This window comes from Talpa europaea (assembly GCF_964194135.1).
Source record: "Talpa europaea genome assembly, chromosome: 8".
In the NCBI taxonomy this organism is placed as follows: domain Eukaryota; kingdom Metazoa; phylum Chordata; class Mammalia; order Eulipotyphla; family Talpidae; genus Talpa; species Talpa europaea.
Window position 1 is genome coordinate 69,335,154 of NC_140075.1, and position 14,221 is coordinate 69,349,374.

The 14,221-nt window shown below is 38.4% G+C and overlaps 1 protein-coding gene across 1 annotated transcript in view; it reads left to right on the forward strand.

Annotated features, from left to right (window-relative positions):
* AKAP6 (A-kinase anchoring protein 6) overlaps positions 1–14,221 on the forward strand; it is a gene marked incomplete at its 3' end in the record, with an annotated part of 338,178 nt that overhangs the window by 72,548 nt on the left and 251,409 nt on the right. Inside the window, exon 3 of the mRNA XM_084241293.1 lies at positions 5,420–7,177. Coding sequence (XP_084097419.1) covers positions 5,420–7,177 — 1,758 coding nt within the window. The remainder of the gene's footprint in view (positions 1–5,419; positions 7,178–14,221) is intronic.

Genomic DNA, 14,221 nt, shown 5'->3' on the forward strand with positions numbered 1-14,221 from the left:
TATTTGTTGAACATGTACTATATGCCAGAAAATAGGTGGCAAAAATATAATAGTTGCCAAAACATGGTCTTTGCCTTTAAAGAGTTTAGAATCTAATGAAGGATGGAGACAAGGGAAAAAAACATTAAGGCCAGTCATATTAGGTGTCTGGATGACATGGTGATAAGTCTACATGGTGCACTGGAAGACAGAGATGTGGCATCTAATTCAGACAGGGGAGGCTTTCCATAAGAAGGGAATCTAACCTGAGACCTGCAGAAGAATCAGGATTAGGGTGGTAAACAGAGATAGAAAATATTCTAGACAGAGAATGAAATAATCTAAGATACAAAGTTCAGAGAGAATGACAGACCCAGTGAGCTATAGATAGGACTAGAGCAGAAATTTCAAGGGACCAGGAAGCAAGATTTGAACCAATAGGTAAGCAGAGGTCTGATCATAAAAATAAAAGTCATATTAAACAGTGATTTTTAGAGACTTGGACCTCAGTTTGAGGACAGAAGAACAAGTTTTCAGGAAATTATCATGATTAATGCTTTAGAAAAGTTCTTCTGGATGCCGTATGTCAAATGAACTTTAGAATATTATACAACCAATATGTTTAGATTTTTGTACTTTTATTAAGATTAGTTTAAAGAGGTTGTTATCCTTGATGGATAGCTTAGGAATGGACACTGTAACTTTGAATCCAAGTGAAGTTTCCTATTCCCAAATAAAATTGACATTTGATAGAACAAAGCATTGTGCTAGCTAAGCAGAGGCTGTGTGTGTATGTGTGTGCATGTGTGTGTGTAGACAGATATAGATGATACCATATATATGATACTATATAAATAGATGGTACCATATGAATAGATAAAATTTAAAGGTCTTATAATAAGTGCTATATAATTTCTCAATGTTTCAGTGACTGAGTAGCACAAAATAAATCTGTAACTATTCTCATAAAACTATTCTTATAAAAAGCACAAAATAAATCTGTAACTTAACTGATTATTGTCTTCAAAATAATGGTACTCGTCCTGAGATAAATTCCCTGTAGGACATGGAAGCCTATGGGAATCAAGTCAGTCTAGATTCACTTCTAACTTTGAGTCATAGTCTTGGACTTTGTCTTTATTTAGCTCTCCCTGATATTATGGTAATGAGGGAGGTCATAAAGACTTTGGCAGCATCCTTTCTAAATCATAGGATGAATATGTGGATGTGTGTCTTAGTCCTCAATGCCATCCCTCCCTACTAGATTCCCTAGAGGGTCCTTGATTAGGACTCCATAGTTATGGGAGACTGCAAAGAATCTTAAACTGCCTGACTCTGTTCTAAATATGGTGTCCATGAGGTATGTGCTAAAAAAGGTGGCGATTAGAGAGGGTGTAACATTTGTCTAAACTCTGAAGAGCTCTTTCTTTAGATATCTACCTGTCATTCCAAGTCTATATATTTTATTGTTCTTCCCATTGTGTTCTATTGACTCTGTCCAATGTCCAGTATTGATCAATCATTAGATCTACCTACTTTCTATTTTTAATCATTTGTGTATCTACCACTGCACCTAAGTCATTTTGCTGTGTATAAAAATTTGAATTAAATAAGGCATATGCTCTCTGATTTGTAAAGGATGAAGCTATTACTTTAGGTTGGTGGACTGGGATTAATAATAGGGATTAACTGAGTCATAACTTCAGCCTGTAGAGAATTGAAGTCCTTAAGAATTACTACTATAGTGTAAATAAAATATTTGAAAGATTTTTGTATATTTTCCATTTGTCCATTAGAAATTAAACTTTGCTTTGTTTTCCGTTTTCTATCATTACTTGCTCTCTCAGTCCACTGCTGCTTTGTAGATTGTATTCAGAATCATCGAATCCCAACATGATAGAGCTGAAAGAATCTGAACATGAGTCTAGTCCATGTGGTGTGGGGGCTTGGGAGGGCAATGGTATTTTGGTAAGAGGCACTTGATTTTTTGTGTTAGTAAATGAAGCATACCAAAGTAAGACTAGGGGAGGAAGGGGAGAGATTCATACGAAATTTTTACCATTCCCATAACTTAAAACAGTGAAATCTGTTTCCAACTCTTTTTTCAATAAGAACACAAAATCAGGGTACATAACTGACCATGACATAGTAATGGACACTGATACAACCTTGAGGAATCTTACTAGGTAGATCTTCAAGTCTCTAAATTATAAGTATTAAATCACATGTTCAGTTGGTAGCAAAATATAGCGTTAAAAAAGAAAGATCTACAGGGCCTCCCCTGATGGCACAGCGGTTGAGCGCTAGGCTGTGAGGCTACCCGCAGCCTCTGCAGCGCAAGTTCATTCCCCGGCCGACGGCGAGGGTCCCACCAAAAAAAAAAAAAAAAGAACTACAAAGATATTGGAACTTAATTATGGGTGAAGAACAGAATAAGATTTCTTGTTCCATATTAGAAAAAGAAAAGGGTTTCCTTGATGCCTGAGACAAGATTGAAGACAGCAATAAAGTGAATAAATTACCCATCAATAAAGTGAATAAATTATCATCTCCATGAAACATAACCTTCCTCTGAGAAACTGCTTCATAGCATATTAAGTGGAGGTATATTTGAGGGGAGACATTGCGAGGCAGCCATGAAATAGCTAGCAGCACTACACGATTAAATGTGACAGCACTGAAACTAAAAGGGCAGTTAAAACAATATGCACGCTTCTTCTACTTCCATATACACTTGAGACTTTAAAAAATTATACAGGAAGGTGGTCCAGAAGAATGCAATGGAGTTTAAAATAATAGTTTTCCTAAGCAGTATTTTAAGAAATGAAACTCATTCATTTGCTCTGAGAAATTTCAGAGAACTTTCTGCCTCTGCCCTTTGAAAACTAAAAAAATACTTTTGAAGAGTGCTCTTAAATAGTAAACAACTGTGGTTAAAAAATATATGGCAGGTGCTTGCCACTTGGTCTTCACATTATGAAATGGATGCATGATATGGTGAGTTTTGTTTCTCAGAGAGATTTTTTTTCATACTCAAAACAGCATGAGTAAAAATAGTTACCCCTGCACGACAATAAACAGTTCCCAGAGATAGTTGGTAGGCTGGGAACAGGATAGGCACTTTTGTTTGGTTGGTGTAGTCCTTGATGCTTTTGACTTAGGACTTTTTGAAGAGTCTGGTATATGAGTGAAGCACAAAAGTCACATAATTCCATTTTTGTTGTGTTTATTGAGATTAATTTTTTCTTGAGTTAATTTTTCTCACTTTGCATGGTACAATTTAATGTAGAGATGCCTCTCATTTTAATGAACTGTTGTTCCTCAATATGCCTGAGTAGTAAAAATAATAATATAATAACTAATAAAAGTGAACACACATTCATGAGCACTTATCTGTGTGTCTGACTTGTATCTCACATTCATTATCTCCTCAGAACCTCGCAACCACCCTATGGCATAGCTTATCATTTCCTTTATTTTAATAACTTAATAACATCAAGCTACTGGCTCATGGTCACATAGCTAATTAGTGCTACAATTTGACTCTGAAGCCTAGTGTCAACAAAAATTATATAACCAAAGGAAGAAATTTCATGAAGGCATGGAGATAGAAACTCTAAAATGTCATCATTCATTCATTCATTCATTTACTCAACAGATTTACCTTTGATTGCTTGCTCTATGCAAATCACTATATTAAGTACTGCATGTATCTTGGAGAGTCCACCATTTTTTTTTTTTGTGATCTATACTCTTGTGCTTACAAACTAGTGGAGAAACAAATTAATCAAATAATCTCAGTAGTATTTATTTATAAATTGAGATCAATGCTTAAAGGAAAAACAACATAGTTTTATGAGAGCTGCTAAGAAAATATTCTGACTTAGGTGGGATAAAGGAGTGAAAGGAGTATACGGAGTTTCACTCTTTTTACTAGAAGGAGTGAAACTTGGTCTCTGAGATCTGAGAAATGAGTAAAAATCAACTAGGTAAGGGGTATTGTGGGAGGGAAGTTTTCCAGACAGGGGAAATAGTATGTGCAGAGGCCCTGATGAAAGAGGAACACTTTTTCTTCAAACATGAAAAGGAAGACTGTGGTTGGATGCTGATAGGGAGGAAAGAGTGGCATGAAAAGGCTCTTTTTGTCTGTTCTTGGAAGGGCTTGGGTTCTTAATCTAGAAGCAGTAGGAAACTATTAAGCACTTTAATTAAAGAGGTAATAGCACCAGATGTGCAGCAGTTACTTTGGGGGGGCATCTGAGAACATTGGTGGAAGGGAGTATGTCAGTTAAAATAATAACCAATGAATCACAGAAAATTTTAGTATAGAGATCAGAGTGAGGGAGTAGGAGATAAAGGCAAGGATGAAGATCTGAACAGAGAGAACATTAAAAAAAAAGAACAATAAAACCCAATGTCAGATTTTGGGGAGGTTAGATCTTCAAATAATCTAGTTGAAAGGACACAAGGTCTGGCAACTACATGGGTGTCTGACTTCAGTTTGCTCACCTGTCCCCAGGAGACTGGAGGTCTGGGAATATAACAACCCTCCATTTTTCACTTTCCCACCTTCATCTTCTAAGGGGCTAGGTTAGACCAGACCATCCTTCAACCTGCTAAGCATAATAGGATTCCAGGGACCTTTTGTCACAAACAACTCACCAATTATAAATCTCTCCATTTATTGTGTGATAGAAGAAATTACATTACTAATGACAGAAAAACCTTAATCACATTATTAAGGATTTAAAAATACTTGTGATGTTATTTTTTAACATAGGCAAGTTTCAAATCAGTTTGGCTTATCTGCAACTATAAATATCAAGGTTGGTGGGCACTTGGTATCTAACATACTCAAATGGAAGCAGGGGCAAGAAATGCAAGCAGAGGAAGGGTTGGGACTTAGATGACAAAATTTTGAAATAGAAGTTGGTCTCAAATTATTTATTATGTATATGCAAATTAAGCAGTTCACCTTCCTGTGATTTGTGTATATTTAATGATAGATTTAGTATAATTATTTCACTTAAAACGTATTTATTGAGCATCTACTATGAGCTATCACTGTGGTAGGTGCTGAAGTGATGGTGATAAGCAATGCAGACATTCAGGTAAACTTTACTTTGACATAGTTTTATGTTCAGAAATTTTATTACCTAAGAAATTATTAAATGAATAATAGTCTATATAAATAGAAAGTCTTGATTTCTTGACATTGGCTTCCAGATTAAAGAAAAATCATTAAATCCTTAAGAGTAGCATACTATATAAAGCAGTATGATAATTGATTAATGTCTTTCTATATGTCAAACCAGAAGCAATTGGGACCTATGGAATTCTAAGAACCCTTTATTGTGTCTTCTGCTGAGATTTCACTTGAGCAACAGTTGAATGTAATTGATACTGCATTTACTGAAACCATTACCATAATCTATTTCAGGGCCGACTTGATTCTCTAACGGAAGTGGATGACTCAGGACAGTTAACTATCAAATGCTCTCAAAATTACTTATCTCTGGATTGTGGCATTACTGCATTTGAACTGTCTGACTATAGTCCAAGTGAGGATTTGCTTGGTGGCCTGGGTGACATGACCTCTAATCAAGTCAAAACCAAACCTTTTGACTCTTGGAGCTACAGTGAGATGGAAAAGGAGTTCCCTGAGCTTATCCGAAGTGTTGGGCTGCTTACGGTGGCTACTGACTCCATTCCCTCCAACTGCAGTGAAGCAGCCAGTGAGGATGCATCTCAAGTATCTCTCTTAGCAGACAACAAAAGTGGATGTGAGGAGAACAATGCCTCCACAGTCAAAGAACAGCCAGGCTTAATGCCTGGGATGTCATCTTCTGGGGAAACTCTGATAAATGCTCTTCAGTCGTCTCCTGAGGCTGGGAAGCAAGATGCCAAACCCTCCTCCCAACCTGGAGCAAAGAACCAACAGCCTCTTCCTTGTGAAAATGCAACTCCTAAGCGATCCATCAGAGATTGCTTTAATTATAACGAGGACTCTCCCACACAGCCCACGTTGCCAAAAAGAGGGCTTTTCCTTAAAGAAAAAATGTTTACGATTAATCTGAAAGGTACTGTTGGGAAGAAGCCAATGGCTGATCTCAAGCCTGAGATGAGCAGAAGTACCCCTTCTCTGGTGGATCCTCCTGACAGATCCAAGCTCTGCCTGGTATTACAGTCTTCTTACCCCAGTAGCCCTTCTGCTGCCAGTCAATCATATGAGTGCTTGCATAAGGTAGGAGATGGGACTCTTGAAAATGCAATCAAAAGTCACATTAAGGAAATGTCTTCCAGCCTGGGAAGGCTTAATGACTGCCATAAAGAGAAACCTCGACTTAAAAAGCCACACAAGGCCCTAGAAGAGGTGCCTCCATGCCAAATGCCTAAACAGGGAACTGATTCAGACAAGCAAGCAGAAAACAGGAGGAGCACAGTAGTGCCAAATGGAATTCCGTTAGGCACTTCCAAGATCATCGAAACAGATTCTGCTTCTACATCCTCACTTGAGCCATGCATTCAGAGACACTGGAATGCCAAGTTGCCAGCACAGTCAGAAACTTCCAGTTCACCACCTTTTACTCAAAGCAGTGAATCCTCTGTTGGCTCAGACAGCATCATGTCTCCAGTCCCCCTTCTTTCAAAACACAAAAGCAAAAAAAGTTACTCCTCTCCCCCAAGTCACATCACTAGGAATGGTCAGATAGTGGAAGCCTGGTACGGTTCTGATGAGTACCTAGCACTGCCCTCCCATTTGAAGCAGACAGAAGTATTAGCTTTGAAGTTGGAAAACCTAACAAAACTTCTGCCTCAGAAACCCAGAAGAGAAACCATTCAGAATATTGATGACTGGGAACTATCTGAAATGAATTCAGACTCTGAGATTTATCCAGTGTACCACATCAAAAAGAAGCACACAAGACTAGGCAGGGTGTCTCCAAGCTCATCCAGTGACATAGCCTCTTCACTGGGGGAGAGCATTGAATCTGGGCCCCTGAGTGACATTCTTTCTGATGAAGAGTCATGTATGCCTCTCTCTGTCATGAAAAAATACACTGAGGAGAAGACAGAGAGAGTTTCATCTTCTGAGAAAAATGAGAGCCATTCTGCTGCAAAATCTGCTTTAATTCAGAAATTGATGCAAGATATTCAACACCAAGACAACTATGAAGCCATATGGGAAAAAATAGAGGTAAGATGATCTTCTTAATCTGAGTTATTTATCACCTGATTTCTGGAAGTAATGCTAGGAAAAGGTTAGTTCCTCCAGACCCAGTTACAAGTTTTGGTAAACCCAAACTTTTGATAAGCCTAGTTGAATTCCTCAAAGAAAAAAAGCATATATAAGCACAATGATCACTGCATTGTGACAGAATATGTATCACTAGCAACTGGCCTTGTCAAGGCATTAGCTTGATGTGTCCCTGGTATAGAATTCTCTGGTATAGAATTCTCTGCCAATGTAGTTTAAACCTAAATGGCTCTAGAAGAAAGGTGGGCTCCCGTGAATGAAATGAAAGATAAAATAGAACATTAGCTGTGCATATTTTGGCAGTCTTTGTTTTTCTTCAGTCTTCCTCCTCCTTGAGCCCTTTGACTAATAATTATGCTACCTGGAATGTGTGCTGTTCATGGACTATGAGATAGGGAACTTACCTTTTGGGTAAATCTACACTCTTGGAATTAATTATTAGATGTGATTCAATATTTGAGGACAGATTTATCAAAAATCTTAAGAACTTCATAATATAATTTGTGATTTAAGTATATAAGTATAGTACAAATGGAAAGAATAACCTATGGAAAGAAAATGGAGATACATAAAACATAGAGGGAAAGTTAACAGCAATATAAAATAATAGTAGTATTAGTGACATGTATTTGCAATTGTTTTTACTAAATACTTATGTATCCAGTCCTTACAACACCACTAATAAAATCCCCTGTTTTATAGACAGGAGGTTGAGACTGAGACAGTCTGTTCTAGAACCCATGCTCTTAACTAAATGTTCCCATGACTCTATATAAGGAGTGATCAATATGTACTACATGAAGAAAATAAATAATATCACTAGAATTTTACTGGGAAGTTCTAATGAGGTACTAAATCTTTACTGGCATTTTGAAGGATGTCCCTATATATAGACAGAGAGAGGAAAGGTCGATATTTTATTTTATTTTATTTTTTTAAAGATTTATTTATTTATTTATACAAGCACTGGGTATAGTCAGAAGCGCGGGAGGGTAAGAGAATTCACCAGAGCCAGAGTGGGGAGCAGAACAGGCAGAAGGACTGAAGTACACTGCTGAGGGGAGCAGTGGGCAGCAGGAAAGGTCTGCGCACTTGTGGGACCTTCGCCCTGCGGCCAGGGATCGAACCGGCGCTGCAGAGGCTGCAGGCAGCTTCGCAGCCCAGTGCTCAACCGCTGCGCCACCAGGGAGGCCCAAGGTCGATATTTTAGACAGAGGAACATAAACTAAACACAGAGATAGGGATTGTGAATGAGCATGGACATGGAGGTGCACTGAAAGCCATCCTTACTAGACAGTCTGTAGTCAGAAAGCAATGATAGTTTCTGTGCATATAGTAGACCTGGCTCTGTAAGGTCCTGAAGGCTAGACCAAGTCAGTTAGGATCTGCCAAAAGGCATCCATGGCAACTTCTCTGAATGTGACTGAGAATAGTATTATGACTTACAATAATGCTTCTTGAGCTCCTATTTTCTGCTCAACTCTGCATTAAGAACTTTACAAGTCTTACTCTAAGTCCTAGAAGACAGGAATTTTTCAGATGAAGATGCTAAGGTAGAGCTTGGGTAGAAAACTTACTCAAGGTCTTACAGCTGGTATATGCAGAGACAGGACTTGAAACCAGAGCCAGTACACTTAAAACAGTGTAGACAATGGCTTTCAGGAACCTTTCCGGAAAGTTTAATTGGCAATAATAGGAATAAATAGTCTTGGCAGCCATTGTAGTAACCAGGGTGAGGATGCTGGCCTATTTTAGCCAATGTAAGGGATGACTGTGATGTGGACTGGGCAATTGTGGAGACAGAAGAGCTCTTAAAGAAGTGAACAGGGCCCACATCTTGTGGGTGATTCCATATCTCGCTCTGTTATTAAAGCCTTGAGTGATCCACAGATAGTCATGTTCCATTCTGGTCTTCATTTCTTTTGTAAACAGAAAGTTGTTTTTTTTAATTGAGCGAACATTGGTTTTACAACACTATGAATAGAGGTATAGGACCACACCTCTTTAGATGTATCTTACTTACCACACCACATTTAAGTATATTATGGCTATGATACCAATTTCCAATGGCAGCATTTTTTAAAAGATTTATTTATGCATACAAGAACTGGGGTGTAAGCCAGAGGTGCAGGGGTGGTGGTGAAAGGATTCACCAGGTACAGAGTGGGGAGCAGAACAGGCAGATGTACTGAAATACACTGCTGAGGGGAGTAGTGGGTGAGGCAGGAGAGGTCTGTTGCACCATGTGGGCTCCTCCCTGACCGGCCGGGGATCGAACTCTTGCTGCAGTGGCTGGCAAAAGCTTGACCGCATTGTCTTTAAGTCCTGCACCACCATGGAGGCCCAGCGGCATATTTTAATTCCATAATTCCATAAAGATAAAGCCAAGTTTTCAGCTTCTGAGGACTTGGGTATATCTGGTTTGAGATGGAAGTAGGGCAGGTAATTAAAAAAATATGCATTGGTAATGAGTATAAGCTGAAACTTAAGAGTAACTCTCTTATATACAGTTGGGAATACTGCCCTTTAATTGGGTAATGAGGTGAAGGCTAAAAAATTATTAAGCCTCTTTCTCTTTCCAACTCCCTTCATTAATTTATGTGGGGATAGCACCCAACCCCAGGTCATCTGACCTGAATATCACAGTCTTAACTTTGATCTCTTCCAAATCATGACCCAGAACCTATTCTACATGCAAAATATAAATTAGTAAGAAAAAGTTATTATTTAACATCTTTTTTTTATACCAACTATCTACTAGGCCCTTTACTTGTAGTAATTCTCCCATAGGATTCTCATAACAACCCTCCCAGGTAGGCTTTATTATCCAAAATTGACCATTGTCTTCCCTGGCAATGCTTGTGCTCAGGTCCTTGCCACCATCACTTCCTGCCTGATTAATTGCAGTGGCCTTTAACTGGTCTCTCTGCTTCCATCCTTCTCCCATGGTGGTCTGTTTCCAATACAGTAGCCAGAGTAGTCCCTCTCAAACATAAATTACATATCACTTTCTGCTCAAAAACATACAAGAGCTCCCATCAATTTCAAAAGCTCTACATGGCGTGAGTGCCTAATTTCCTCTCTTAACTCATTCCCATGCCATTCCTGCTGTTCTTTTGTTTTTCCTTTGAACAAGCTTGGCCTCACTCTGTATTCAGGGTCTTTCTCAGTTCCCTCTGCTTACACCCTCTCCACCAGATGCCCTCATTTCTAAATCCTTTTCCTCTTTTGAGTCTGCTCAAATATTACCTTAGAGAAGCCAACTCTAACCACTCTTTAAAATATGTAACCTGACCTCTTTTTCTTTTTATTCCTACAACTCTCACCATATTTTCCTGTCATTTTATACAGTTCTCTTATTTTGCATGCTTATTGATTTTGGTTTTTCTCTCACAATTAGCATAAGAGCTCCATGAGGGCAGGAATATTTGTCTGTTTACTAACAAACCTCAGTACCTAGGATAGTACCTGGTACATAGTAACTACATGGTAAGTAAGATTGTTGAATGGATGAATGAATCTTCATTTTGGAGAAGAGGAAACTAGTTCAAAGAGATGAAATCACTGTTCCTAAGATGTATATCTACTAAGTCATAGAGGTAGGATTCAAGTCCCATTTGATTTATTATTCCCATTAGATAAACTCTTGAGAATAGATAAATTCCTTGAGTGGATGAGAACAGATGGAGAAGGGCTGTGGGCTGACAACTGAGTCTCAAGCTGTAATCTAGTTGTGAGGCAGGAACAAGAAAGAGGTCTAAATTTGGGCACCAGAATGGAAGAGAGGATTCCCAGGCACTAATAGAGAGAGAAGAGATGTTCACTAAGAACATTAGCTTTGTTCTCTGCAAAAGAGAGATCAAGAAGAATAAGGACAAATTAAAAAAAAGACAACTCTCAGATTTATTTTGTTTTATTTTAAAGATTTATCAGATTTATTTTAAAGAGTCAATGAGAACCTAAGAGAAAAAGACACTTAATGAAAGAATATGTTATAAGTGATTAAAAATTGAGAGATAGTCATTCCTAATAACTCATGGAATTGAGTCATGAAGGCAATGAGACAGAGGATAATAATTGAAAGTAGAGTCAAATGAAAATTTCTTTAAAAAAGTTAAAGCTTATTTGAAGTCAGAAAGAAAAGGCTCAGCAAGAGAACTTGAGGTGGCCAGAAAGAGTGTATAAATATGGCACATACTGAGGCAAGAAGGGCGGATATGTGGAACTCTATAGAAAGGATTATGACCTGATTTAAAAGTTATAAAATACTATGTCCTGCTTCTGATCCCATCTCTATCAAAGATGGGATGTATCTACCAAAGATGATGTTTCTCCTATGACATCCCAAGTTCTCTACCTTGTGTTCACACAGAGCACAAGGCAGAAGGTACATATAAGTCCACTAAACAGGTGAGAGGCTCTCCTGGACTGTGATAGAATTGCTGGATAACACCCAAGTGATGTGTGTCTTTCAGGTTCCACTTACTCCTTGCCCAGCACTTGTGTGTCTTTCTTTTAATAGACTGATTTTGCTAGTGTGAAAAAAAAATTAATGTGTATTTTTTATTCTTTAAAAAATTCAATTTCTTTGAATAAATAATAATATTCATGTGGCTCAAAACAGATACATATATATGGAAATATGTAGTAAAAATTCTCTTATGTCTTTATTTCCCACCTTGGCCTCCTGGCTCACCATGGGTGATCATTGTTGTTTTTAGTTTTTTGATCTTTAAGGAGCTCTTTACACAGATCCAACATATTTATTTAGTTATACTAAGTAATACTTTAAAACTGGAAAATAAGGTACAACTTCCTCCACAGGTCCAAACTTTGTGAATTTCCATGGAGATGGTCCTTTGGCCATTCTTATTGTGAGGGTCAAGGGAATTTTGCTCAGATATGACTGATTTCCTCAGGTCTGCTGTGTGGATAAAGTAATCGAGCTGCTCAGGTCTGGATACTAACCCCCTTTGGGAGTTTCTCAGGACTTAGAATTAAAAGTGAAAAAATGAGGTCACTGAATTAGACTCACTTGTCAGAAAATAGTATACACACTACAGGGCGGGGGAAGAAAGTAGGATCAAAACAAGGGTGGTGGGAATTGTACGGGGACTATAACCAAGATGAAAATGCACATATTGTACAGAAATGAAAAATGATGTAAAATATATAAAATAAAAAAAAGCAGTGAGGAGAAAGGAAGCAATAACATGCCTGGAGCAGATGGAATCAAACAGAACAGTGAAAAATTAGCTTTGCATGGTATCTGGACATATGTGGTATAAGTAATAGGGGTTGACAAACTATAGTGGATGGGCCAAATCTGGTGACTCAGTGCCTAATTTTATAAATAATGTTTTATTGGAACACAGCTGTGCTCATCATCCATGGCTGCTTTTGTGTTGCAATGACAGAGTTGAGTGATTGTGGCAGAGATGGATGGCTTGCAAAGCCTAAAATATTTACTCTATGCTCCTGAACAGAAAATATGTGCTGACCCCTGCTTTAAAGTGAGAAAAAAAAAATGAGTACTATTCTGTTGGTGTCTACTATTTGCTAGATTCTGAAGAAGGATCATTTATTTAATTTATAGAACAATTTCATGGAAGGTAGGCTTGTATATAAATTATAGTGGTCTGGTTTCACAAATGATGAATCTAAGGTGCTAATGTTAATGATGTGCCCAGGGTCACACTACTGCAAAATGTGAGAGCTGGGATTCCCACTGAGATGCCAGAGCTGACATGGTTTTCTTCTGCAGATATTTTCAAGTGTCAGGGAAACTTAGATAATATTCACAAATGCAGATAAATTCTATTTATAAAACCCACAAATCACTACTAGATTAGTACATGGACAGTGTGACTTCCTATGACCTAAATAGAAATGAACAGCCTGGGGAGCAGCCACTTGTCCAAGATAGGTAATTATTGATGTCAGATTAACAGTTGTATGATTCCTAGGGTGTTGGCAGGGTATATGTAGTGCAGGGTAGTGCTGCCTCAGTGAAACATTTTGGGAGATCTGCCCTTTGGAAAATAGTGCAAGGTCTGCTTCTCGAATCTTGGCTTCCTACTCACACTAAGTTCTCAAAATTCATCCTAGAAGATTTGACTCCATTAGGTTAGACTCATTGTACCAAGTGAACAAATGCATCCCATAGCCAATCCCTTTTCTCCCCAGAGATATACCTGTCTTCAGAAGCCAGATTATGACATTTCAATGACAGTTTAATGATTCAGCAGTTATTAGCATTTTATATCAGAGGCATTTTAAACCCAATTAAAAAAAAAATCCTGTGGGGCCTCCCTGGTGGCGCAGCGGTTGAGCGTTGGGTTGCGAAGCTGCCCGCGGCCTCTGCGGCGCCGGTTTGATCCCCGGCTGCTCCCTGGCCACCAGAGGAGGGTCCCACATGGCGCGCAGACCTCTCCTGCCGCCCGCTGCTCCCCTCAGCAGTGTACTTCGGTCCTTCTGCCTGCTCTGCTCCCCACTCTGGCTCTGGTGAATTCTTACACCCTCCCGCGCTCCTGACTGTACCCAGTGCATGCATAAACAAAATAAATAAATAAATAAAACATGCCTCTATTTAAAAAAAAAAAAAATCCTGTGGTGCCACATAAGGATATCTATGCACATAAGTTATTTTGAATTCACGGCTGCAAATACTTAGCTGAATGCTCACTCTTTTTAACCAGGATATATAAGATTGTATCTTTGGTACCAGCCACCTTTATTGCTGTCTGAAGACGGAGGTGGGAAGTTGAAGAGGTTTGGTTCTAGAATCAACTTGACACTGATTTCAACATTTCTTTTTCTAAGACATAAAGGAAATCGAGATAGTACCCATCCTATCTTCACCCTCATTTTGACCGTATGTTGACATATCAGTGATACCAAACTAATGGTGGCCATCATTAAAGAAATAGCATGTTATCCTGAGTTCTCTTAACTATCCTTTCATTGTGATAAAAAAAAGCATAA